The sequence below is a fragment of the Oryza glaberrima genome, chromosome 10 (assembly GCF_000147395.1).
Source record: "Oryza glaberrima chromosome 10, OglaRS2, whole genome shotgun sequence".
Classification (NCBI taxonomy): Eukaryota; Viridiplantae; Streptophyta; class Magnoliopsida; order Poales; family Poaceae; genus Oryza; species Oryza glaberrima.
The window spans coordinates 5,592,246-5,619,648 of record NC_068335.1 but is presented as its reverse complement, the minus strand read 5'-3'; the positions used below and the strand labels follow the sequence as shown (position 1 = coordinate 5,619,648).

Below are 27,403 nucleotides of genomic sequence, written 5' to 3'. Positions count from 1 at the left end.
CTTTTGCATCGTGTCCTTCATCCCTCTACACGGTGTCACCTGCTTGATGGCAACTCTCCGTGTCATTGTTTTTATATTGACATGCTTGCAAAGTCTTCTCTTTCGACACCGCGTGGCAAGATATATAGCACTGCGTGGATTGAATAAATAACAATAAATCCATTAGTCCTATATGCCATATATATAAGAAATGTTTTACTCACTCCATTTTATTTTATAAGTTTTTACTAGTCACACTTTTTAAATTGATCAAATTTACAGATAAATTTATTAGCAACGTCTATAACACTAAATTATTCTAATCATATTAACATTGAATATATTTAAATAATATATATGTTTGCTTTATGTTGAAAATATTACGAATGTACTAATTTGCCAACATCATATAAGTACAATTCAACGTTTGGTAGTTTAATAATCCAACGCACGTAGCAAGAGCTTGTGGCGCCACATACTGTATAAACACCTTCACCACTTCAATATTGAAAATTTTATAGAAAATTCGTCACTGCTCACTGAAATTGACTAGCTTTCATTCTGTTATATATAGAGGGCCAACTGTAAGAGCAGAGGCAAAGGCTGGAAGGCATAGCTCTAGACACACTTATATTTAGACTTCTGAGAGGTTAGCAGCTTGGCAAAGAGTTTAGATGGGCCACCTCAACACCATGTTACCTTTGCTTTCATTTGTGTTATTGGGGATAGCTCAAGTCAAGAGAAGTTTTGCGCTCAGTCCAGTCCTCTCCTATGGCCATCTCATCACCCCATATCCAGAGGTTATGACCAGACGGTTGGAGAAAAGGTTCCTACTGGATCATGGTACCAATCCAAGTCCTTCTAATGCATCCCTACCCTCCACTTCTACACTCGCTCGCTGTCCAAAGAGATGCGGCAAATTCAGCTTCGATTATCCCTTTGGCATAGGACAAGGTTGTTTCCGCCATGTCGATTTCAGTCTCACATGCGACATGGCCACTCAGCCTCCTAAACTCTTCCTGAACAATGGATCGACAGAGGTTCTTGGTGATATTGGGGTAGATGGTCTGAATATCTATTTTATCCACTTCAACTTAATTCCGATCACCTCCACCCATGTCATCCCTATAAATTCCGGTGGTGATGTCTACAACTTTTCATGGAAAACTCCAGGGGATTCTTTTACCATTGCACGACAGGGCATGACATTTGTTGTCACCAGCTGTGACTTGGATGTATACATGGTAGATCAAGAAAAAAGCACACCTATTTTGCTTGGCACTATCGCTTGTCCCAGCAAAGAGATTGCTGAGATGGTATACAGACAGGATTCTGAAGGCCCTGGTTGGTACACTATAGATTCACTACCAGTTCGGACAGTTCAGTTACAATTTGTTCGTCACAAGACCGGTAATACCCAAAAGTACTTTAATCTAACCATGTTGTGGGATAGAATCAACATTACTGTGAAGGCCAACCTTGCTTGGAATATTGTGGACCAAACAAGATGCTTGAATAACATGGAGGATGACAAGAAGAACCATGCTTGTATCAGCAATCACAGTTCATGTGTCTCCTCGCAGTATATTGATGTTGGCTATGCATGCCGGTGCAATGATGGCTACGTTGGAAATCCCTATATTATGGATGGCTGCAAACTCGATGACGGTAATTTCTTCATCATAGCTTTTTTTTTATTATTGTTGTATCATATAGTACCTGCAAAAGTCCAAAATCAGTGCCTTTATACTCAAAACTAAGTTATGCAAACATAGTTTTAGTATATCATTTTTATACAACCCTACGGATATAACACTTCTTCTGCATGCTAACTCACTTGACTTCTTGATACCTCAATGCTATAAACCTATATATTTAGCACTAAAAAAATTATCAAGAAAAAAATACAAATTTAGATTTAGCACAAAATTGTTTCATGCACAAAGCAACAGGTTTATTCTATAATATCACAAAGCTAAGAGGGTCAACTACTAAGAGAGGTATCTGCCCCATGATTAATTAAGGCTCTATTTGGTAGTACAACTTAAACTCCAAGAGAGAATTGGATATCATTAGCTTCAAGAAATCTAGCTTGGAGCTTGAGTTATGGCTGGATTAGAGTTTTTAGGTTGAGATGACTTGTTCACATTTGAGACTAGTTTTAGAAGATCAAACTGCTTTACTTTAGGTTACAAACAAGATTTTCTCCAACAACGTCTAGTTGTTGGAGGCATAGCAAATAAAACATGCCACTATGGTTGAAGTTGGAGAAAAAAAAATGAATATTTTGATATATATATATATATATATATATATATATATATATATATATATATATGCTTGGTACAATCTCAAGAATTATGGTATTAGTACAGTTCACAGAACCACATCTAGTTTATAGCTACTCTCTCCGTTTTATATTATAAGCCGTTTGACCTTTTCTTAGTCAAAATTATTTAGGTTTGACCATGTTTATAGAAAAAATTAGCAACATCTACTACACTAAATTAGTTTCATTAAATTGAACATTGAATATATTTTGATAATATATTTATTTTACATAAAAAATATTAGTATATCTTTCTATAAATTTGGTCAAATTTTAAGAAGTTTGACTAAGAAAAAAGTCTAACGACTTATAATATGAAAATCGGAGGGAGTAGCTGTGTCTTTCATGTGGGGTATGTGTCTGCAAATTTTTTCTTTCAAATTTTATACTACATAGCAGATTTTTATGGGGTAGAGGTATTACCCACTTGCATCCCTACTAGTGGGCTATTTCAAGTGGAATGATCGTAGCAGTTGGCTGATGGATTCCATATGTAAGGCCCGGTTTATATGGCAAAAATTTTTGTTTTGGGGTGTCACATCAGATATACGGATACACATTTGAAGTATTAAACGTTTTCTAATAACAAAACAAATTATATATTCCACCAGGAAACTACGAGACGAATTTATTAAGCCTAATTAATCCGTCATTAACAAATGTTTACTATAGCACCATATTGTCAAACATGGCACAATTAGGCTTAAAAAATCCGTCTCACAATTTACATGCAAACTGTGTAATTGTTTTTTTACATTTAATACTCCATGCATGCGTCCAAACATTTGATGTGATGGGTGAAAAGTTTTTGTTTTAGGAAGTAAACAGGGCCAAAGAATTGCTAAATTTGTCAAAAGTGTAGTCAAATGATACTCTAGTGCCACAGTTGTTACATAAATTTGTTAAATGTGGATTCCATATTTATAAGAATAGCTAAATTGGGTTTCATAAAACTTACTATTTTTCCACTATCTCCCGGATCGAAGTCTTACCATTTGATGCATTTTTCTTCAAGTTAGCTTAGCCGGTGTTTTACTTGCATAAAAATATATTTTGTGGGCAGTGATACTAGTGTCCGCACTACGAGAGAACTCATCTTTTATCCAATGCCGCAAACTACAATTACACCGGATGTAGTAAGAACTGTTACTAAAACCTCTTTATTACCAGTTCTAAAAGCCAAAGCCCAAGTCCCATAAATATCTTTAGTTTGCTAAAGATACATTTTTAGTACCGGCTAGTATTACGAACTGGGACTAAAGATATTTTTTTGTAAACATGCCTCTAAGGTTAGTTTAAAAAGAATGTATCTCTATCTAAGTCAAATTTGTATGTTAGGTGGAATGGTAATACACATGAGAGTTGAGGTTAGAGATTTTGAGTTCAAATCCCATATCTTCACATATTTTTTGATTTTACCGGTACTAAAAATTAAGAACTTTAGTCACGATTTCTTTGTCTCGGTTGCTACAATCGAAATTAATAGGGGCTGAGAAGTGGTACCAAATATCATATCTCTCCTAGTGCCAGATACAACATATGGGATTCGAACCCAAAACCTCTCTCCACGTATACATTTCTTACTTTGTTTCATACAGGGCACTTGTGTAAAAAGCATCTGATATTCTTTTGACTCTTTAATTTGGTCCAAAATTTTTAATGCATATTTGACACTATGGATGATTTCAAATGAAAAAGTTAACGAGGTCATATATTTCGTCAAGCTCTACAGCGTACTTTATTATATTATATGTGCACGTCTAGTAGATATTCTCCAAATTGACTTAAGCATGTCTAATGCATACTCAGGTATATAAACAATCTCAAATATTAAAGTTGACAAGTACGTACAAAGCTTGTTGATACAATATTGATAATAAAATGTGTTTTGATCCAGCTTCATGTCTAGTTAATAATCTTTTAAAACAAGAACCATTATTTAAGTATGCCGGTTCCTGACTTCCCATCCCTGCCGGTTCATAGGATTACAGTTGTTGGTTCTAAAAGAACCGGTAGTGATGGGACGGTTTCGAAGGCCATTTCTACAATAGCGTGTCAGGTATAATATGACATAAATTAGTAATCTTTTCATCCCAAAATATAAGCAATTTTAGAATAGTGATAAATCAAATATTTTTAACTTTGACTATCAATAGAAAAAAATCAAACATGTAAAAATAATATTACTAGTGGATTTATCATTAAATAAACTATTATAATAATATGTAACTTGTTTATTTAAAACATCATTTTTAAAAAAAAATATTGTTGGTCAAAGTATCATCTCAAAGACTGTGTCGAAGTCTAAAATTACTTATTTTTTTGAAATCGAGCGAGGATTTGTTTTCTTTCTATTTGCAACTATGAAGGCCATGTTTAGTTCCCACGCAAAAACTTTTCACCCTGTCAAATCCAATATTTAGACACATGTATGGAGTATTAAATATAGACAAAAAAAACTAATTACACAGATTGCGTATAAATTGCGAGACGAATCTTTTAAGCCTAATTGCTCCATGATTTGACAATGTGGTACTGCAGTAAACATTAGCTAATGATGGATTAATTAGGCTTAATAAATTCATCTCGTAGTTTACATGTGGACTCTGTAATTTGTTTTGTTATTAGTTTACGTTTAATACTTAAATGTGTATTCGTATATCCAATATGACACGCCAAAACTTTTCACCCTTCAAACTAAACAATGCCGAAATTATTTGCTTGTATCAACTGTTATATGGTCTCGATAATTTAAATTTTGTTCATGTAACTCGCAGGTTATAACCCAAGACCACAAAAACATAATTGCTCTCGACAATGTGGAACAATCGCTGTCCCATTTCCTTTTGGCCTTGAAGAGGGTTGTGCCGCCAGGGAAGTGTTTCAGCTCTCGTGCGTAGACAAGGCAAATTCTGTGCTGCAGTACAACGACTTCATCAGTGTTCAGTATATATATGTCAGTGAGGGGCTTGTTGGCATTAAATACAACTCATCTTTCGTGGAGATCTTATTCAATATGTTTTCGCAATTCAGATTTTCATCTCAAGGAGTAGTATCCAACATATTTGGTAAAGGGCCTAACCTGTATGTGGATCCAACGGAATCAGCCTCGGTGCAGTGGGCAGTTGCCAATCTGACCTGCCAACAGGCGCAGCAAAACACTTCGACATATGCTTGTGTAAGTACCAATAGCTCCTGCACCAGGGTCATCAGCACCATGCAAGGATATGTTGGCTACAGGTGTACTTGCTTGCCTGGTTATGATGGAAATCCATATATCCCAGATGGGTGTAAAGGTAATTATCTCTTTGACCAACTTAGAATTCAACCAGATGGGATACATATATATATACTATATCCTCTTATAGTCTTCTGCGGAATTCTGTCTTGTACAAAGATGAAGTCTCTAATGTTAATGTTTCCAATATTTTTATTGAATAAACATTACAGAGTAGTTATATGATCAGTTATTGTTACACTCTATACATTGACATGCTGAGATATGGTTGCAGATATTGACGAATGCCTACAAACACCACGGATTTGCAAGGAACTTTGCCACAATACTGAAGGAAACTACAGCTGCACCATGTGCCCTGATCATACAGAGTATGACGTTATAAGAATGCAGTGCACTCCAAGAAGAAACCAAAGTCTCTTGTTAGGTGAGTCTCATAATAATCAATTCCACACTGACAAAAGGGTGTATGAAGATATTACAAATGCGATGTTATCATTGTAGGTATTATAATTGGCCTTACCATTGGATTTGGTGTGTTGATTCTTAGCTCGATTGTAATAGCTATCATTAGAAGATGGAAAAGAGATGTCCATAAAAAAATACGGAGAAAATATTTCCAAAAGAACCAAGGCCTCCTCCTAGAACAATTGATATCATCAGATGAAAGTGCCAGTGAGAAGACAAAGATTTTCTCCATAGAAGAGCTAAAAAGGGCAACAAATAACTTTGATTCCACACGTATCCTAGGGCATGGAGGACATGGCACTATCTACAAAGGTATCTTATCAAACCAACATGTGGTAGCCATAAAAAAAGCCAAAGTCATAAAGGAAGGTGAGATCAACGATTTCATCAACGAGGTTGCCATACTTTCTCAAATAAATCACAGAAATATTGTTAAACTCTTTGGATGTTGTCTTGAAACTGAGGTCCCCTTATTAGTCTATGACTTTATCCCAAACGGTTCATTATTTGAACTTCTTCATCATGATTCAAGTAGCACATTCCCATTGTCATGGGGTGACCGCTTAAGGATTGCAGCAGAGGCCGCAGGAGCTCTATGCTATCTACATTCTGCAGCATCTATATCGATCTTCCACCGTGATGTGAAGTCCTCTAATATACTGTTGGATGCAAATTATACCGCTAAAGTTTCGGATTTCGGCGCTTCAAGATCTGTTCCAGTTGACCAAAGCCATGTTGTTACAAATGTACAGGGCACGTTCGGTTACTTGGATCCGGAATATTACCAAACCGGCCAGCTAAATGAGAAGAGTGATGTCTACAGCTTTGGTGTGGTACTCTTGGAGCTTCTTCTAAGAATGCAACCTATTTTTACAGCAATGTCAGGGATGAAACAAAATTTGTGTACTTACTTCCTTTCGGAGATTAAGACCAGACCAATTATAGATTTGGTAGATCCTCCGGTTCTTGAAGAAGCAAATGAAGAAGATATTAGACAAGTTGCCTCCCTTGCTGAGATGTCCATAAAGCTAAAAGGTGAAGAAAGACCTACAATGAGGCAAGTAGAGATAACACTGCAGCTTTTACGAACTGAAAAGATGACCCCATCACATGTTAGTCCAGACAGAAACCAAGAGATAGAATCACTGCTGACTCAAGGAGCCATTGACCAAGTGATGCATGCTTTAGTAAATGTTGACAGAGCTAATGTAGCATCTCAACGCTCTGAAACCTCATGCTATAGCTTGGAGAAAGAATTCTTGTCATCTGCTAACCTACCACGGTAGAAGTGTTTATCCTTTGTCCCTTGTGTTTGGCGTTCTTTGTACTTAAAACATTTCCTGTGTTCATAGCACAAATTTACATACATGTGTACCGTTTATATTGTAATGTTTGTATATGGTAGTTGTACTCGGTTCAGTATAAACCACATCTTAATGTATGGACTCAAGAATGTTTATTGCATAATATTAATTTAGAGGATTAAGTCAGTTATATTTTTAGACGGTGAAGTGGCGGTGCTTCAGCTCTGTGGAAAACCTGCTGGTGCTAGTCTTGTTATATTATTTTTTACAAAACCAATCTACTGATATTGCTCCAGCTGCTTCCAGATCACATGGCCCAGCCGGTTCTAGTGAGAAGGAGATGAAAATACTGTAAAACACCAAATATTTAAAATGCCAATATAACTATTTCCTCCAAGCTTCTTCTTTCCCTTCAAGCACCTGTTTGGACGAGATTCTAGCAGCTACAACTTCTCCTAGAATCAGAATCTTTCCAAATAGTCTAGTTTTTGTCCAGATTCTAAAAAGTTGTAGTCGTAAAATCTAAAAAATGAACTAGAAGCCGGAAATTTGAAAACCTAGCTTCTCCAGATTCTCAGAAGATAGCTACAACCAGCTGCTTCTTGGAATCATAAGGTCCTTCAAATAGGCTCTCAATCTCTCAAATTTTTACCTGATTCCTAATGCATCTTAGTGAAAGCCTCCTTCTGCTATAGTGCTATAAGCCTAGCACTTGCTCTGCATAGGACTCGTTTTGGGTGTCAGGGCATAACATTTTACAGTCTATAAGAGAACAGTGCAGCTTCAGTAGAAATGTCACCACCTCAAAAGCCAAAAGCATAGGAAAGATGATAAATCTAACATTTTGGGTTTTGGTAGCACAATTATTGTAGCTACCATTGAATACTTTGTGACACTGAAGAATTTCTTTGTGGCTAACTGGTTTACTTTACTTACAAAAGTGAACCAGCTTTTCTGTCTCATACAATGAAACCAAACAGATGTTAGGAAACAAAAGCAACTCACGCGAATACAGGCTACACTTCCTGAAAGAGGCAACAGGGAAGAAACACGAACACAGGCAAACACACATGAGCTTTGTGGCACGGAAACAACTTGTTCCCTTTTCTCTTTTTCTTCTCATAAACACAAGCTAGTTTTATATATATATATATATATATAGAGAGAGAGAGAGAGAAACACATGTAGTCAAGAGCTGATTAGCACGTGTTCCACTAACTACATTCTCATGAGCCAGTATACCAGGTAACTAACCACTAACTAAAGCTCTAAGCTGATGCATATTCACACAACTCAGTCTCCGATCAGTGCATGCATGCAAACTGACCATTTCCCTAAACTTGTGCAAGACTTGGCTAATCACTTAACTAACTAAGATGCATACATATGCTCTTACCTCCTGGCTGTTTATTGGCCCACTACGCACTAAGCCACGCAGCACCAACGTACACAGCTAGCTCTCCACGCCATGCAACACACACGTATGCATCTAGATAAACATGCGGATATTAAAAAAACAATAGATTCGTGTGCAGCATTACAGAGGTAATCAAGATTAATTTATAACAACATATTCGTGTGCAGACTACTGGAGAAACCATCTTTCGTTGGTCATCCAAAAACCAAAGGAACCGGGACTAAAAAATATTTTTAGTCCTGGTTAAAAAATTTTTGATCTACACCAACCGGGACTAAAGATCATTTTTAGTCCCGGTTCGAATAAGTTACCCGATCTAGTTAGGCCCCAATTAACTTTAGTCCTGGTTGGTATAAACAACTAGGACTAAAAATATATCTTTAGTCTCGTTTGTTTATCCCAACAGGTATCAAAAATCCTCCCAAACCGCGCGCGCGCCAAGTCCAAGACTTATCGATCCCCTTCCCTTCCTCTCTCCCTCTTTAATACCGGCCTCATCTCGATCCAAATCCAACAGCGCATACACTTCCCCTCTCCTCTCCCCTTCCTCCCCTTCACCTCTCCGGATCCCCCTCTCCTCCCCCTCCCCACCAAGTCCTCTCCTCTTGCTCTCTGGGTCAGCGGCGGCCGCTGGGCGGGCGCGGTGGCGGCTGGGCGGGAACGGTGGTGACCGGGCGGGCGCGGCAGCAGCGGCGGCTGGGAGGGTGCAGCGGCCTCGCGCTCCCCTCCGCCAAATCCGGCAGCGGCAGTGGAGCGGAGGGGATGGCGGCGGCGGCGGCCGGCGGCCGGAAGCGCCCTCTCTAGCTGTGCGCGCATGCATGGAGGCCGGCCGGGCATCCCTCTGCCAGAGATTTGTCTTCTTTTTTTTTTAATTTGTGATTCATTGTATTGATTGAGATGAAGAATTTGTGATTCGTTGGATGGATTGAGATGCCTAATTTCTTTTTTGTTGAGAATATGTAATTCATTGCATGGATGTGAGATGTATAATCTGTGATGTATTTGATTTGTGGTATTTGGGATGTTAGTTTGATTTGGGGATTTGGGGTTTGATTTGGGGATATACATCTCACTGGATTCGGGAGAAAATCACTAGAAAAAAAAAAGAAACTAACGGGGACTGCCGCTGTACTCTTTAGTCCCGGTTGGTGTTACCAACCGGGACTAAAGATCCAACTTTAGTCCCGATTATTCCACCCAGGACTAAAGATGTAGTCCCAGATTCATAGTCCCAGTTGGAAAATCGAGACTAAAGGGATTCTCAACCGGGACTATAAAAGGTTTCTCCGGTAGTGAGTAGTGGCAGCATTTCAGAGGAAATCAAGATTAATTTCTGACAACAGATTCGTGTGCAGCATTACAGAGGTAATACAATCAGAATTTGGGCCATATTCAGGTTCATGTAATTGTTTTTTTTTTTTTTGCCTGCTGTCTTCATTTCATCAAGGACTAAGTCTATGTGTCTCCCTCATCAAATAGCATCCCTCAACCACAAAACTAGGTATAATGCCTCCCTCAACGTAAAAAAATGGATCAAAGATAATCCCAAGGTAGTACTAAACCCGGTTTTGGCCACATGGCGTCTACAGGACACTTCTCAATGTGAAAATCGATTATTGCATGCGGCCAATAACTCGCTGGCTGTTTGGGAAGATAGTGTCCCCTATGTAATATAATACTTCCCGCTATTTCGAATCTAAATCTGAAATACTATGCATAGAACCTAACTGAGTCGTTGTTCTTAGCATATAATAATTAGAATCTTTGCATTGACAAATAAACAAACTTTCCATATATAAAACAAAAAACATTTATATACATATATCTGTTAGTGATATACCCTAGAGGCAATCATAGAGATGATTGTGTCACATACAATATTTACATATTTATCCGACATTGTTCCTTGAAATAGATAACTCATTATTGGTTAATGCATATGTGATTTTTTCATGAGACGATTTATGTTGTTTGTTACTATTTCTAAAGGATCTTTGATCAAATATCATATGTGGAACAAATATGATTAGATGATCAGCACATGTATTAATTGATGATCATGTCTCATGGATCATGGTATAGAGATACCAAATTAATAATGTGGACACATGTTAGTGAACATGTTGTTGGATAGACCCAACATGAGACACTGCAAGAGCCATATGTGTTGTATCATCAGTGATCTCATTTAATGTTGGTGTTGAATCCTTAAACCTGAGATTATCATGGTTCCCAACATGTGTAGTAGCTTACTTAGGGATTGCTAAACGCTACTCCGTAATTGGGTAGTTATAAAAGTAGTTTTCGGGTATCCTATAAAACCTGTAGTGAGATATGAATAATCAAGATAGGATTTGCCCCTCCTATGGAGAGATATCTCTAGGCCCCTCGATGTTGTAGATTATGGAAGTGCATGGCCATGCCAAAGGTGATTGAGGAGTCAATCACAAGTTATATAATCTATCAATAGGTTCGAGTGAATGATTGAGCTATTAGAGGATGGCACATATCTAGCCTTGAGCTTAATCGATATCGTGAGGCAAAGGGGTTCATACAAGTATACACTAGAGGTTCAGCCGATATGATCTTTATGTATGCCCGGTGGGTCAATACGTTCTGCTAGGGGCCGTTGTTGACACGTGGTCCGAAAAGGAGTTTTCGGGTTACAGCCAAGTGTACATGAACCTACAGGGTCACACGCTTAATGGGCCGGAATAAGGGGATTGGATGGAAACCAATATGAGTTTAATTCGGATAGTGATCCGAATAGGAGTCCTACGAGCCTTGGAGGCCCGAGTGATGGATCCTATATATTCGTAAGGGGTGTGACCAGCGAAGGCATTGCATCACGTGAGAAACCCTAGCCATCACTTCCCTCCCCGAGCAAAACCCTAGCCGCGCGCGGGTGCTAGCACATCTGCGCGTGGCGTTCCATCCCTGTACGTGTGGATACCGGTAGAGGCGCCGCTGGTTTGCGGTGCTGATCGGCGTGGGAGTACGGCGTGGAGAACGCACGAGAAGGAGAAGGTCGAGCCGGTGCGATCGACTACTTCCTCTACATCGACGCGCGCTACTTCGCGAAAATTCCTTCGACTTCTTAGCGCCTTTTTCCGCTGCGCAGCGCGTCGAGTGGTAACGATCTATGATCTAATACTTGCATGGTTCCTGGTTTATGCGATAGAAAATTTTGATTTATGCTATCGTAGCCTATGCGTATCCCAACAATATCTATACATTTAAACATGTCTGTCCCAAACATTACAAATTAGCGATTGTTTCAGCACAAACGAAATAGTAAATTTTTACTGCATATGTTCTTTCTCCCACTCTCTTAGGGGCTTGAATTTATCTTCTAATGCCAGCTGACTCTCATTGTCGTAAGATTGCCCTAGTGCGTTGCAGCAATCACGGCGGATGAAGTGGCAGATGTCAGCGCATACCTTCATAATTGTTGTGTTGTCGAACTGGTCTGCTACATAAGAGATTTCAGGGGTCTGAGGAAAAAAAGACAATAAATATTACAAATTGAATTGCGATGAAATGCTCTGTATAGAGAACAATGTTAGGACTTACGTGATTGATGTTTGTTGTGTACCTCCTGTTGACCCTAAGCATCTCCAACATGTAATACCCACAGAGGTTAGTGCTCGAGGGTTGCTTGAAGCACTGCGAACATAATAATTACACCGGTCATTATAAACAAGTAATAATTCAAAGAATTTGTGTTCATGGAATATGTCAGTACCACCGACCTATCTTGACGTGTAGCTTTGTCCTTTCCGGATCCTTTACTGCCCCGTGATGTTTGCGGTAAAACCTATGTGTGCTATGCCAATAAAATATTTGTTTGAGTTACTTAAAAATTCTAGAATAGCAATTAGGTACGGATGGGGTAAATTTAGAATTGTGAGGAACTCCATGAAGGTTTCCTTGTTTTAGTGTGTCGGGTCGAGCGCTACAACCAATTAGTCCCTCGTATATACTACGAATAAGATATAGTGGTCGCCACAAACAAGAAAGATGTATTACTACATAAATAATGATGAATTAAGACATTTATGTCTTTGTGCGAGAGCGTCCCAAGTATGTCGCTACCTCGGTCATCTTATCCTTGTGCAATTTCTTAATATATGCTTCCTTTTCCTCCAATGTCTTATCCTTGTGCAATCTCCATCTCTCCCCTCTCTTCCAAGTGATCTCTAGGCCAACAGCTGGTGAGGAGAGGACCAGCGGCCGGCGAGAGAAGACCAAGGAGGTAGCATCTCCTGTCTCCCGGGTGTGGAATAAGGAGGGCCAAGACACACAGATCATGCACGCAGCGTGTGTGGATTACAGCTGCATGCTCCACCACCGCGCCCCACCATAGCACCAACGCCTCCTCTAGCCCTCCTGTGGCCACCTGTTGGTATTTTCTACAATCATTGATAAATACGTAAGCACATGAATACTTCTGTAGCACTTCACCTTAGAGTATTTCACGGGTATCGAATCACAGGGAACGTGTGTCTATATCTAACAACAAAATCCTCTCCGAGCACAACAACAAATGGTAGGCTTAGGCTAGAGGGAATCATATGGTTTAATTAAGGAAAAAGTACGAATTATTCCCCCGCCCCCCGAACTATCATGGTCAACCGAATTACCCTAATAAACCCGAAAATCAGACAACGTTCACCCTCAACTTTCAATACCAGACAAATTATCCGCCTCGAACCAATCTAGAGCGGTTTTGTCTTATGTGGCATACGCGTGGCAATCTAGTTAGCATTTTATTTATTAAAAAAATATGGGACCCACCTGTTGTACTCCTCTTCCCCCTCTTCCTCTCTCTCTTCTCTCTCCCCTCTTCCTCTCTCTCTCTCTGAAGTTGCCAGGAGCAACCGGCGATAGGCGCGACAGGTGACGGGCGTGCGGGGGCATGGCGTGCGGCGAGCGGCGAGCATGGCGGATCTCCCCGCCACCGTTTCCTCTTCTCCCGCTGCCCGCCACCGGATCTCCCTGCCACCAACTCCTCCTCTCCTGCTGCCCCCCGCCGAATCTCCCTGCCACCGACGCCTCCTGGAAGCCGTCGCCGAGACCGCTTCTCCATCGCCGATGGGGTTTGCCTCCACCTCAGCCGGGCCATCATCGTCGACCGCCCTACCCAAGCCATCACCACCTGCTGCCGGCGTCATCCACATCGGTGCACCGCACCCTCCTCCGATTCCTGATCCACCGCCGGCCTCCCTTGGCCGAGTCATCACCTTCCGCCGCCGGCGCCATCCTCCGCATCCCCAGGTAGAGGGCGGGCCCGATCCAACCGGCTGCGCCCCCGCCACGCTAGCCGCCGGCCACTGGGTCGTGCTCACGACAGGCGTCCGAGAGAGAGATTGTGAGGAAGAGGGGAAAGTGATAGGTGTGAGTGCATGACAGGCGGGCCCCACTATTTTTAAAAAAGAAAAATGCTGACTGGATTGCCACGCGTACGCCACATAGGACAAAACCACTATGGATTGGGTCGAGGGGAGTTATTCATCTAGTATAGATAGTTCAAGGTTTAAAATGTCCGGTTTTATGGTTCAGGGGGGATAATTCATACTGTTGTCATAGTTCAGGGGGTAATTTGTACTTGTTCCTTTAATTAACAATACTTAAGTTAAAGGTAAAACACTATAACTCTATGACATACCGAACGTGGAGGGATACAAAGGATGGACATGACTATCACCACCTGCTGCCTCCCTCACTTCCTTGAAGCACACAACAAACGAAGGTAACCACTAACCTAGACACCACGTGTAAGTTATTGATTACTACTCCAGCCTCACACAAGAACATTCTTCTTCATCCAGAGTCCTAGTGCTGGAGCACTTAATATAAATACTAGGCGACAAACCTGTAATGATGGAAATATATCTCACTAAGATAGTAAATTAAATACCAAAAGGAAACCTCAAAAATCGGGCTGGCTCGCTCTCATTGTCCTCTGTCGGTTGTCTCTCATCTCTTTCCTTTTTACGGAGTGTCCTTCCATGGCTCTCTTTCATCTCTCTTGATCCTTCCTACGTATCCCTCTCTCTCCCTCCCTGCTACACCAGGCCGCCTGTAACCTCCACCCATATTGGTATTTGATACGATCATAGATAAATCCGCAGGCACGTGGATATCACTGTAGCATTTTATTTGAGAGTATTCCATGGGTGTCTTTATTTGTTTTTCTACATGGAAGACGACAGTGTAGAATATAGACCAATATATTCTAATTATGCTATAATTAATATGCCATAGTCTAACAGAGAAAAGTGATAAAAATAATGATAGTTGGGTAGTGTGGCACCTAGAAAAATCAAATCTATAAATAAACTAGCAAGTGGAGAAAGACAAAGGAAAGCTATGATTTCATATATACTTATATATTTATCATGCTTAATCATTACAATAATCATATACATATACATCGCTAGAACATAATTGTAGACACCCAAGTACTACCGAGATACTACTTCCTGTTAGTTTGCCAATGTGGTTAAGGTATTTTATGAACTCTTACATCATATCTGAACATGGTGGAATACAAAAGATATGGACATGGCAATCACCACCTGTCGTCAAATTCACAATCCGTGGGGCAGACCGGTATCCAATGGCATTTAATGAATCTAAGCACCATGTTTATATTGCTTAATAATATCACTAATTCCCCCCATGACTCCTACACTTCGGATGGATAAGGTAGAACTAGTATAATCCGTTAAGTTTGTTGGACCGATGCCATGGCGTAGATCGACTAGCCTAAACATTTATAGTTCATGAAAGAACTATAAACTAATGATAGGTCATACAATTGACATAGTATGAACAACGAACACAATTAAATAAACAAGATAATTTCATTACTAAGCTCATAGTCTTACAAAGAGAGCAAATTAATAAAGACATACCCGCATCTCCGAGAAGAATAGGAAACAAAGAACTATTCAAAGCCTAAACTCAACTAATCTAGAGAGTATATAAGTATAAAATAGAGAGATTGCTTCTTGAGTGTGTGTTGTAAAGGGAGAATGCACCCTCCTTTTTTAAAGCATCCAATGGCGGTTGCGGAGGTCGGTTCATCTATAACCATCGGCAGGGAGGGCTGATGACTCAGTTTCGTTTGGCCAAACCTTGTTTCGGCCGAACCAGGGGCACCGCCCTTCTCGACTAACTTTCCCCTATAGGCTGACATGTGGGTCCTATTGGTTTGGTCTGGCTTTTGGGCCCTCCAATCCATGTGCTTTCACGTGATTCACCGGAGGTGTTGCATGCTGGCACATATTCTCCTACACTTTATTGTATAATCCCTGCATTAAATGTATTCTCCAAGGACAAGTGGAACTACATTATTTGTAACTAATATGCGCATAAGAAATGCTAGTTCTCTTTTATTTATTAAGGTAATTGACGTTCGAATTTAGTACTTAACAACCGTCAACAACCAGTCATCCCCCTCCTGCCACTATGGCACCGCCGGTCATCATCCTCACCATCCCCCACATCCTCATCGCGAGATCAACTTCGGTGGCAACTCCTATCCACTCCCATGTTGTGGAAGCAATCTATAGCTTAGGGACTGCTAGATCTAGCCACCAAGAGGTCGTGGGTAGTCAGATCTGGTTGCAATGAGCTTGGGGGTGACCGGATCTAGCCAGTGTACCCTGTTTGATCGTGGCGGTTCTCTCCCCCAACCCTAGCATGGCCACGTTTTGTTTCCCCATTCAACAACGTGGCTTTTTCCCCTTCACTGATATAGTGTTGGCTCCCTCCCCCTTCAGCGGTGCAGGGGTGGCTCACTTGCATCACCCACATCTACATCCCCTCTCGTGGTCTTTTCTTCTACATCCGTTTTGCGAGGAAATAATGTCATTGCCTTGAGTTTGACGATAACTATAGTTGATCCAATGCATTACTTCTTAATCTATTCAATGTGGTTATATGTATCAATGTTCTTGCGTTTACCGCATGAGAAACAAGAAAGATCATTAGCACATGATTAATTAAATATTAGTTATTATAAAGTTGAAAAATAAATTTATTTTATTTTTTAAACAACTTTTATATAGAAACTATTTGCAAGAAACATACCATTTAATAGTTTCAAAAGTGTGCTAACGGAAAATGAGGAAGTTGAAGTTTTGAGTCGAAAAAAAAATGACTAGGCCTTAGCACTAACGTAGTACTGGTTCTAAATTAGGCAATATCCAGGTTGGAATGTAATGCCCTAGAAAAAATAGAATACCGTAGAGGATATATTGGAAGTCCCTAAGGTTTTGGTGTTTGAAAGTAGAAGAAAAACAATAGTTATACACTAGCTGGGCTAGCTTTCGGCCAGCCCAAGGCCCAGCTGCCCCCTCCACACCCCCCAAAACCCTAGGAGATCCCCCCCCCACCTCCCTCTAGCCGTCATTTGGTACCCTGGGGCGCCCACCTCCCCCTCTGGTCGACCTCTGTTGACGGTCGTTATCGATCAATTTCGACCGTCAATATTACCAAAACAGAGGAGAACTAGGGATGCTTGCAATGCATATATCTGTTAGAATAATATTCCACTAGTATTAGATATACTAACCTTTTGCAGAGAATGACAATAAAGTGGAGGAGAATCGACATCAACTTAGATGATAAATCAATCGGACGATGTCGAGAACCAGACTTATGAATAGATGGGCCAAGAACTCAGAACTAACACGATGAATTGGTTTATCAAATACATTATCTTTTCCCCCTGTTTTGGTTTTCTTCTAGGGTTTAGATCAAGTGTGGGAAGTGAATAAGTTTGGGGTCAACCGATTTATTCCTCAGCCATGTTTTTTTGCTGATCTGCCCCCTGCGCAGTTCTGTTTTGGATGCCTTTTCGGCCAACATAATGCGATTTCCTGCGAAAAGTCTCTATACAAAAGTTGTAGATAACGTGTAGATCTATCTTCTGACCAAATGGCATGATTTTATATTAAGTGGTTTAGGAGGCATCAATTTTTGAATTTGGCTGTCTGAATGTCGATGCATTTATCTGTAGTCGAGGTTCAGAGGGATTCTAGAGAATCTTAATGATGGAATCCGAGAATCTTGTATTAACAGAAGTTGTAGCATAAGTTGTTATCTACCTCCTACATCAAAGTAGGGGCAAGAATGAAATTTCCCCAATAATATTCTATTGAGTCATAAATAACTAATGCTTTGAAACTCTTGTTGTCAATGTGTTTAAAATTTGACCATTAATTTCTCTTTAAATATTTTGATTCAGCTTTTTATAGAGATGTGGTTAGATTTATCTTCAAAACGTTTTAAAGTCATTATAACTTGCGATTTTTTATTTTTTTATTTATAAATTGGTTGTTCGATTATGTGAAAGTGAATCAATTCAGATAGTTCCAATGCAAGGAACTTCTTGGCGTGACGCTTACATATATGATCTCTATATGTTGGTGCTGAAATGATTTTCGATGCCAACAATAATCTTTATACTAGTAACTAATAATCAAAATAGTATATTGGTGACCATTTTGCTATCCAAAATGTCAATTATTTTTGTAACGCAGATGGTATCAAGTTAGGAGTACGTCGTGCCTAACACATTTAATTGTTGCCGTCCTCAGGATTCAGAGAAACTTGATTACTGTCACAGAAGAAACAATCATTTCAGAGAAACTTATTCTTGAAATTAATCGTGATTACTGATTAAGGTCCCTGAAGAAGTGCACATCAGGAAGCTGACAAACAAGGAGAGCATATGTGCGGGCAAAACATGCTCACAGGAAGTCTGTGACGCATACGCTCTACAGTTTATGATCGACTTCACACTGTTTCTCCAGTCACGAGGCAAGGAGATCATCCCGGGAGGATGGCTGGTGATCTCCATAAAAGAAGGGAGGAAATGCAGAGAATACCTCAGAAGCGAAGACGCGCGTATGTGGGATCACATCTCCATCATCCTCAATAAAATGGCAGCTCAGGTAAAACAATATGTGATCATTCGTTTTATTTTTTAAAAAAAATATATTAAAAATATTTGATTTGGTTTATCACTAAAAGTATTTTAGACGTAACTTATATATATTTTCATATGATTATGAACAATGTTCAAAAATAGAGGTACCTCCATGATCTCCATATTTCATTTCGATGTAATGGTACGATACATAATTAATTAGGGAAAGATTGACAAGGAGAAGCTCGAGATGTTCAATCTGCCCATTTACGAGCCCTGCTCAGAGGAGGTGGTGGAGGCAGTCAGCGCCGAGGGCTCCTTCGAGATTGTGCATCTGGAGCTCTTCATGACCATGCCGGGCAGCTCTTCCCAGTCAAAGAACAAGGCGGCGTTCGCGGCGAGAGCACTGTGCGCGCCGCATGAGGATGTAATGGCTAGGCACTTTGGAGGCGGCGTGGTGAGCGATTTTGTGAAGACGGCGGAGGAGCACATCGACAGCTTAGCTGATCATGACAACTTCAAGGTGGCCTTGGTTGAGGTGGGCTGCCACACAATTAAAGGGAGATACTCCCTCCGTTTCACAATGTAAGTTATTTTAGCATTTCCCATCATATTGATGCTAATGAATCTAGACATATATCTCTATCTAGATTCATTATATTAGCATTAATATGAACGTGAAAAATGCTAAAATGACTTACATTGTGAAACGGAGGAAGTACTGATTAAGATTGTGTGTGCGCGCGACACTGAAGTTATGGAAGATGCATGGCGTTCCGTAGGATACATGGATGTGTGGACAACGATTGCAGAGGGTTGTATATGGGATTGTATATACATCTGTTAACAGAAAATCCCACCTCCCATCTTTCAAATTTTGGACTATTAGATATGCTTTAGGATTCGTGCACAGCTCTAACCCTAACTTTTTCCTCCCATTGCCCACCTCTCCGCGCATTCCGCCGCCGCTGCTACCCTCGCGCGTCACCACCGCCCAATCCCCCGCCGCCACCGCCCCACCGCGCCGACACCCGCCTCGTTGGCTGGTTGGAGGGCGTCAATGGCGTCGGCGAGGCCCCCCCGGCTAGCCTCCTCCCCCTCCCCCTCCCCCCTCCCCCCCCCCCCCCCCCCCCCCCCGCCTTCCTCCTCGCGCCACCAACGCCGGCCCACCGCGGCCTCCAGCCCCGTGGCTCCGGCGCCTCGTCGCCCGCCCGATCCGCCGCCCACCGCCGGGTTGCCGCCTCCCCGGCCATCCCTCTAAGCCCGGAGAACTCCCCCTTCTTCCCCCTCCCCCTCTCACCTGTCCCACCCCACCCCACCCCACCCTGGGACCCTAATTCATCGGCCCTTCACCGGAGTTTGGGTCGTCGCCGGCGCTGGAGAAGAAGAGGAGTTCGCCGGCGCCGGAGAAGAAGCAGCTGGAGCACGAATCGCGAAGCATATCCAATAAAACAAAATTTGCAAGATTTGGAGGCAGGTTTTCTGTCGACTGAAGCTTCACAATTCCGACAATATTGTGCTACGTTGTCTTGTTCGAAAACTAATTGAGACTCTCCCATGCAGTAAATCTTTCTCCACAAATTCACAACCACCACAAACCAAAGTAAATTGGTGTAGTCGACCATGCAGAAGTGGATAGAACTGCTCCCTCAGCCAGCAACCTCCTCCGTAACCTTCTCCTTGAGGGAAGCAGAGGCCTGGTGATCGACAAGGGGACCAATGACATACGTCAATGGCAGAACCTGCAGGAGTTGAGCTTACCATGATCTTCCATTAAACAGGGACATACAAATTGCACGCTCTCACACACGTTGATGGCGGCCGCCTTCTCAGCTACCGGCTTGTCGTAGAGCGGGGTCGGAAGCTCGTCAGCGGTAGAAGCGGGGCTGATCAAGACGTCCTTGACCCGCTGCGTCACGACATCCGTGAGGAGAATTGGAGCGCGAGGAAGAAAGTGAAACCTAGTCAGATCTCGAGTCGAAAAGTATTGTCAAAAAGCAACAAAGAAGTAGCAACGCGAGAACGAGTACCCCGCGGCGATATCCGCGTCATATCATGAGCTCCCTCGTAATGTAATGCAGGGTGGGCACGGGCTTGCAGTGGTTGGATACATCGGGTGATGAAGTCTTGAACAACCTCATAACCGGTTAGCCCCTACTCTCGCAACTCTGCGATAACGTTCACAAAGGCTTCAAGGGAAGGAGTCAGAGGAGGTTTGGAAGTCCAGCAGTCTTGTCGAGCAGGTTGGTCCTCGGGCACGACAAGAACTGGATCGAGTTCTTCTAGCTCGAGGTAGAACCACTTTGACCGCCACTTGGTCTGGGATGTGTGGCACTTGAGAGATATGTATCTCGCCTTCATGCCATCGCGTAGGCAAAACCCGCAGCATCTCAATACCGTGCTGGCCTCCATCTACCAGAATTCATAGAAAAAACAAAAAAGATGTAAGAAGGGCACTACCCTAATGTAGGCCTCACAGAGATGGGTGAAAATGCTCAAGAAAGCGATCGAGTTGGGGTTCAGGACATCGAATTCCATCGCCAACACACCCACCAAAGTTTATGAAGCCGGAGTACGTGGAGCCAAGTCGTCGGGAGATCTCGTCGAAACCCTCGACTACGATCTCGTTGGTATCATCTGTTTCGACTACTCTCTTTGTAATCTATTCTCGTCATCATCAATCTTATATAAACTGGACTAGGGCTATTACCTGATAAGGGGTCTGAACCAGTATAACCCTTGTCTTTTGCCTACTTGATGTCGTACTACGTAGACCCTCGTTCCAACGTACCCCAATACTCTACTCATCCGGTCCACGAGTATCACTCGTCGATAGGATGCATATCCCAAATCAAACCCCAAATCCGCAAATCAAATTAACATCCCAAATCATTCACATCACAAAGCCTAAGTTACTTATACAAACAATTCAAATATATCACAAATCCATAAAAAAATTACACACAAATCAGATACACCACATATTATACATCTCTGATCCATGCAATGAATCACAAATTCTAAAAGAAAGAAACTATACGTCTCAGTGAATCACAAATTATCAAAAAAAAAGAGATGCCGCCCGGCTGCCTCCATGCATGCGCGCCGGCCGCCGCTCGCCATGGCCGTCCACCACCGCGTGCGGCGCTGCCGGCCGCCGCCGCCGGATGGGAGGGGAGGAGGGGGAGGAGAGAGGAAAGGAGGAGGAGGAAGGGGAGGAGGGGGGAGGAGAGGGGATTGGAGGAGGAAGGGGATCGGATCTGAGGTGAGGAGGAGAGGGGATGATCCAATCTTATCTAAATATCTCATGACTTAACTAATCAGAGATGGGAGAAAATATTTACTCCCGGTTGGAGTTACCAACCGGGACTAAAGATAGTTGCAACCGGGACTAAAGATCTATATGATCTTTACTCTTGGTTGGTACTACCAACCGGGACTAAAGATTACGGGAATAAAGATCCTCGGCTCCCAGACATGCCTCTGACATGGGATGAACCGGGACTAAAAATGATCTTTAGTCCCGGTTGGAAACACCAACCGGGACTAAAGATCAAAAATTTTTTAGCCGGGACTAAAAACAATCTTTAGTCCCGGTTCTTGTGGAAATCAGCCGACCCACCAAAGATCACTTCTCCAGTACTGACAGCATAAATCGACAAAAATAGACGAACTAGGCGAAAAGTAGATGCAATATTGAAAAACGATTTAATTGGCTAAATTGGATTGTGAGTAAATTGTTCTTCCAATTGAACCGGCCTTATCCCTCGTATATGGGTTGGTCTTACCTTCCACAGGTCCTTCTTCATGTCCAACTCGGGAGTCGGGATACAAACCAATAAAAACCTGAAACAAACATCCCGAGCAAGGAAACCAGAGATCCGACGAAACTAGGGTCAGGGTCTCTGTCGGTCTGACCGGCCATACACCGCTGGTTAGACTGGCCCAACTTATCGGTCTGACCGGCCAATAAGTGGGGGTCTGACCGGTTCCGTGAAGGAAACCGACACTCTCCAAATTTTAGCAATGTTTTCTATTTCGAACCAATGTGACAAATTTGGAAGTAAACACATGCCTCATGCCATTTTGGTAAACTTGAGAATCAAAAAGCATACAACATATAATCTTAGGGCGATAACTTCATTATTGGCCATTTCACCTCTTAGGCATCTTTTAGACCAACTGAAAGTTGTGCAATTCCGGCCTTATCCATGGCATGAAATCCTATAGGCAATGTAAACACGATGTTGATACCCATGTTCTCCTTTGATGGCGAATCATTACTAATAACATATGATTCCTCATCTTCATCGTCATCTTTATCAACTTCATCGTTGCTCAACCTCCATTGGCTTAAGCATCCACTCTTGTCTGGGCGGTGTCCACAACTCATTGAACCTTTTATCGATCAACTCTTCGGTTTTATTTTCTTTTAACTCCTGAGCACAAAGACGTTGCAACCTTCTCTTTTGAGTAGCGGTCAAATTCGCGGGCATTCACCTTGGCTTTGGTTCTGTTCCAGGAGCTATGTAATGACCCTTAATGCCCTCGAACTACTCTCTAGACGACCTCGTTCAGACTGGCCTCAGGACCCGGTCAAACAGGTCTAAGGGCCGCCGGCCAGACCAGCCATCTGGCCTGGTTACACCGGTCCTTTGCAATGGTCCAACTCCTAGATGACCTCGGTCAGACTGGCCCTGAGGCGTGGTCACACCAGTCTGGGGTCGTTGGTCAAACCGACCAGAAGGCCCGGTCAAACCGACGTCCTGCGCTGATACCGACTTCGGTTTTCTCACTTTGGACCACATTGACTTCATCTCTAGTAGGTATTGGCACATCATGAGATCTCACTTTGATAGTAATCACTTCTGAAGCACTTGTCTCCACCTTTCCTCCTACTCTTTCCTCCTCAAACCAATTTTTGATAGAATTCGGTCTTTGCTTGACGACAACCGTTCATCACAAACCTCCGTGGCTTCACCCAACCTCGATGAAATTGCGTTGGCGGCATATAATTGTACATTGGTGGTGGTACCCCCATGGTATGAAGTAAGCGACCTTCTTGCTATCGTCGTCCTCCTCGCTGATGGCGTCACCGTGGTCGTTCTTGCTGCTGCTGGTGATGTGCTTGTGTTCTAGGCTGCCCCCCCCCCCCCCCCAAAAAAAAATGATGGCATGAGTCCTATGGTTGATGGCGCTACGAGGAGCTTCCGGTTGCGGAGGACGTCGAACATTAGCAGTCACGTCTTCATGGCGCTCTTGTTTTGGCCCTTACCACCGTCAACTTCGCCTTCACCACCGCCACGATAGTCGACACCATCTGCTTCAACAACATAGACGCTTTGCTTTTCATCTTCTGCCTCTCAACTCACACTATATGTAACACCAAAAGGAAAGAGAGGGCGGTAACAAAGGCAATCCATATCTAGCTGTCAGAAAGAGAGCTAAAGTAACTCACCAAAGATAATTATTTGATGGGCATGCATGCAAAGTTGTAGAGAGAGGATATATTTTCCATCGCGGCAGGCGGGTTTGTTTAAGTTCGGTGTGATTGGAATTGGGACTGCGAGGTGAAAAACCGGGAACACCCCGCCTCGTGCTAGCTCTTGCGGGAAACAGTATGACAGCGAGGCAACGCGCGTACAACGGGACGTCTTCAAACGGCAGCCCAAAGCTGCATCGCCTGATTCGCAGATTCGCACGACGGTCGGCAAGGCCAGACGACCATTGCCATCGCATTCATCGATCATTTCATCCTCGGGGCAGCATGGCTGCGGCATCGTCAGTGTAGCACGGCTGTCACGTGGACCGAGCAGAGGTAGTTCGCACGCCCCAAGGGGAACCACCACCTTGCGGCATCACGTCCTGATGGATCCCACACTGTGTGCTGCTAGAAGGTGAGAGCGGATGAAGAGGAGAGAAAGGAGAGAAAGGGGGAAGAGGTGAGAAAGAAGATAAGATATGGAGAAAGTCGCTGACGAGCGGAGCCCACAAGCTGACTTATCCAAGCAACGGGGTCAAAGCTGCCACATCAGATGAAACTGACTCCCAAACCACCGAAGGAGGCTATTTGCATTAGTTTTCGAATACGATGATGCGATTTAACTAGGAGCAAGAGTTGAGGGAGGCAAAATAGACTTATTCCAATCAGTCATGGTTCAATTTGCCATCACTTTCTATTTCTCCGGGGTCACTCCAAGCCGAGCAATTGTTTTCTGGTACGAAGAAAAGAGAAATTTTAAACTCTCATAGGAATACTTATAGCACTTAAAATTTGTTACAAAATATAACAACTTCCTCACTAACATTCTCTTCTCAACCAGTCACAATCCTCCACCATTCATTTTTCCCACCTACCTCCACTTCTAAACCAATTACAACCTCTCCCCCATTTAATTCTATCTATTTTCTTGATAACCGTGTCCAACTCTAAAACTTCTTATATTCTATAACGGAGGGAGTAAATAGTAATGACGTTTTTTAAAAAATAATAAAATGGATTAATGTGTGGTATATCATTACACAATCAGGCAAGTTTGTGTAGTGAGTTGCATAAACAAAACCAATTAAACCATAGCTAATTAACATATATTCGTAGTCAATTTTTTTTTTCCTTCCAACATGCAAAAGTGAAATTTAACCTTACGTATTTGTGAAGTGATATATCACATATTAATCTATATTATTGACTTTAAAAAATTATAACCATTTAAATAATATACAAACAATAAGGATATTCAATTATGAGTATAAAATAGTTTCTAACGAAGAAATCACATACTCTTTCTTGTATAAAGTTATTGATCTTTTATAATGCGTTCGACCATTTCTCGTATTATCTAAATTATATGATTATAATCTAATTTGTTTTAATTCATCTTGTGTCTCGGCAGGTCAACCGCGACGGCACATAGCGAGTACGGCACTGTTTGTTCCGGCCGGCTGCCGAACAGGTCCTTTAACATGACTCACGTTTTCCGGGTTATATATTTTTAATAGATCATCAGCATCCTGCTTTTAATGCAGAGAGTAATTTTTGGTGACGTAGCACTAGAAAGTCCAATTCCAAATCAAAGAAAAAGATCTAGGAAAATCCTTAAAGGGATCAGCATGGCAGACAGCAACCGATGGCAGACTGCCGAGTAGCATTCCACAGCGATCCTGAAAGCGCCGGCCACTCCAACGCCATCACTCGTTCATTCCTAACTCACGACACGTGTACGTCGCGCCGTGTCACCTTCCACAAGCATCTACCACCTTCCACTCATCCGCAACCACAAGACCAAATCTCACATCGCTTCCAATTCCACATCCCTCGCTTGCATGATTGCCTCCAAAATATATACCACCAGCGATCGATGAAGAAGACACGTACACACGTACTAGCTCGCTCACATGGATGAATCGAGTGACCTCCAGTGGCGGCAGGGATGGCTCGCCGTCGGCTTGCCGCCGGCGCCGGTGGTGGCGGTCTCCGCCATCGTCGGGTTCTTCCTCTACCTGACGTGGCAGATGGACGAGTACGAGGAGCAGCTACGGCGGCGCACGCAGGCCGGGCTGTGGGTGCTGCTGGTGCTCGGGGCGGTGGCGCTGGTCCTGCTCGGGAGCCACGCGCTGGTGGACGCCGGAGGGAGGGTCGCCGTGCCGGTGTCGTGGCGGTGGGGCGGCGGCTACGGTGGTAGCGCAGAGGACGGCGGCGGCGCGTCGCCGTGGGCCGTCGCGGCGGTGGTGGCGGTGCTGCTGGTGTTGGCGTCGCACAAGCCGTCGTTCCAGATGTTCCGGCCGCCATGGCACTATAAGTAGTTGCTTCGTTTCACTTCCTCACCCTGCCCGCGGGCTAGCTTACCGTTGTCGCTCCTTTTCAACTCTGTACAAAATAGGATTTTGTTTTTTTGTTTTTTTTTTTGTTGAGAAGGCTACCATATAAGAGAATACACGTGTAATATAAGAGTTCATCTTATTTTGCGTATGTATTTGTAGCATCTAGAATGTATAATATTCTTATTACCTATAAGAGAATGCATATGTTTATCGCTTTTTTGCATGTATTTGTCCATTTATTTATGGTGTTATGAAATAAACTGATGATCTCAGATTGGTAACCGAAGGTTTGGCATGGCGATTGTACCGTGCCCCGCGCCTTCTCATCTTCTCGACACTCGTCGGCAACAGGCGCGATGGTTGGGAACTCCTCGGCAACCATTGCGCCTATGGTTGCTCTAATCGCATTGATCAATAAAGCACAAAACGATTATATTCTCTCGCTCTCACATTCTCAATTGCCTTTTCAACACGTTATCAGTACTTCGATCTTCACGAGAAAAAGAAAGAAGAAAAGAAGGTATGCCTACCTTCAGTTTGATGATCGACATCATTCCTGTCCTCCTTTGTCGCCTTCGCCATCTCCTCCGTTGCTCGACGAGTTGCTACCATCAGCATGACTGGCGTCGGTACAACCACCCTCAATACTGCATTGTTGACACCGCAATTCCGGCGCTCCTCCTCCTCCGCCAGCCCCTGCCTCGCCGGTAATCGGGGCGTCCCACCGCATCCAAGTAGGGGTACAGCTTTGTACCTACCATGGATGAACCGCGATGGAGCCGCCCACCGATGAGTAGTGATCCCTCCAGCAAGAGATGGAATAGCCGCCAGCTCCGCTCGTCGTTGCCCTGCCACCACCGACTGCACCTCCACCACCTCCACCGACCACACAGCTGCCAATCCA

At 42.7% G+C, this 27,403-nt stretch overlaps 2 protein-coding genes across 2 annotated transcripts; both read left to right on the top strand.

The window, feature by feature from the left end:
- The first annotated feature begins 855 nt into the window (after positions 1-855).
- On the top strand, positions 856-7,300 carry LOC127752459 (wall-associated receptor kinase 3-like). The gene is made up of 4 exons (XM_052277838.1): positions 856-1,647; positions 5,086-5,604; positions 5,821-5,845; positions 6,049-7,300. Exons 1-4 carry the CDS (start codon positions 972-974, stop codon positions 7,298-7,300), a joined length of 2,472 nt encoding a protein of 823 aa, XP_052133798.1. The 5' UTR covers positions 856-971.
- Positions 7,301-25,941: 18,641 nt separating this feature from the next.
- LOC127786256 (uncharacterized) lies at positions 25,942-26,920 on the top strand. Its single transcript, XM_052313593.1, has one exon. It carries the CDS (start codon positions 26,074-26,076, stop codon positions 26,479-26,481), a length of 408 nt encoding a protein of 135 aa, XP_052169553.1. The 5' UTR covers positions 25,942-26,073; the 3' UTR covers positions 26,482-26,920.
- The last annotated feature ends 483 nt before the right edge of the window (positions 26,921-27,403 follow it).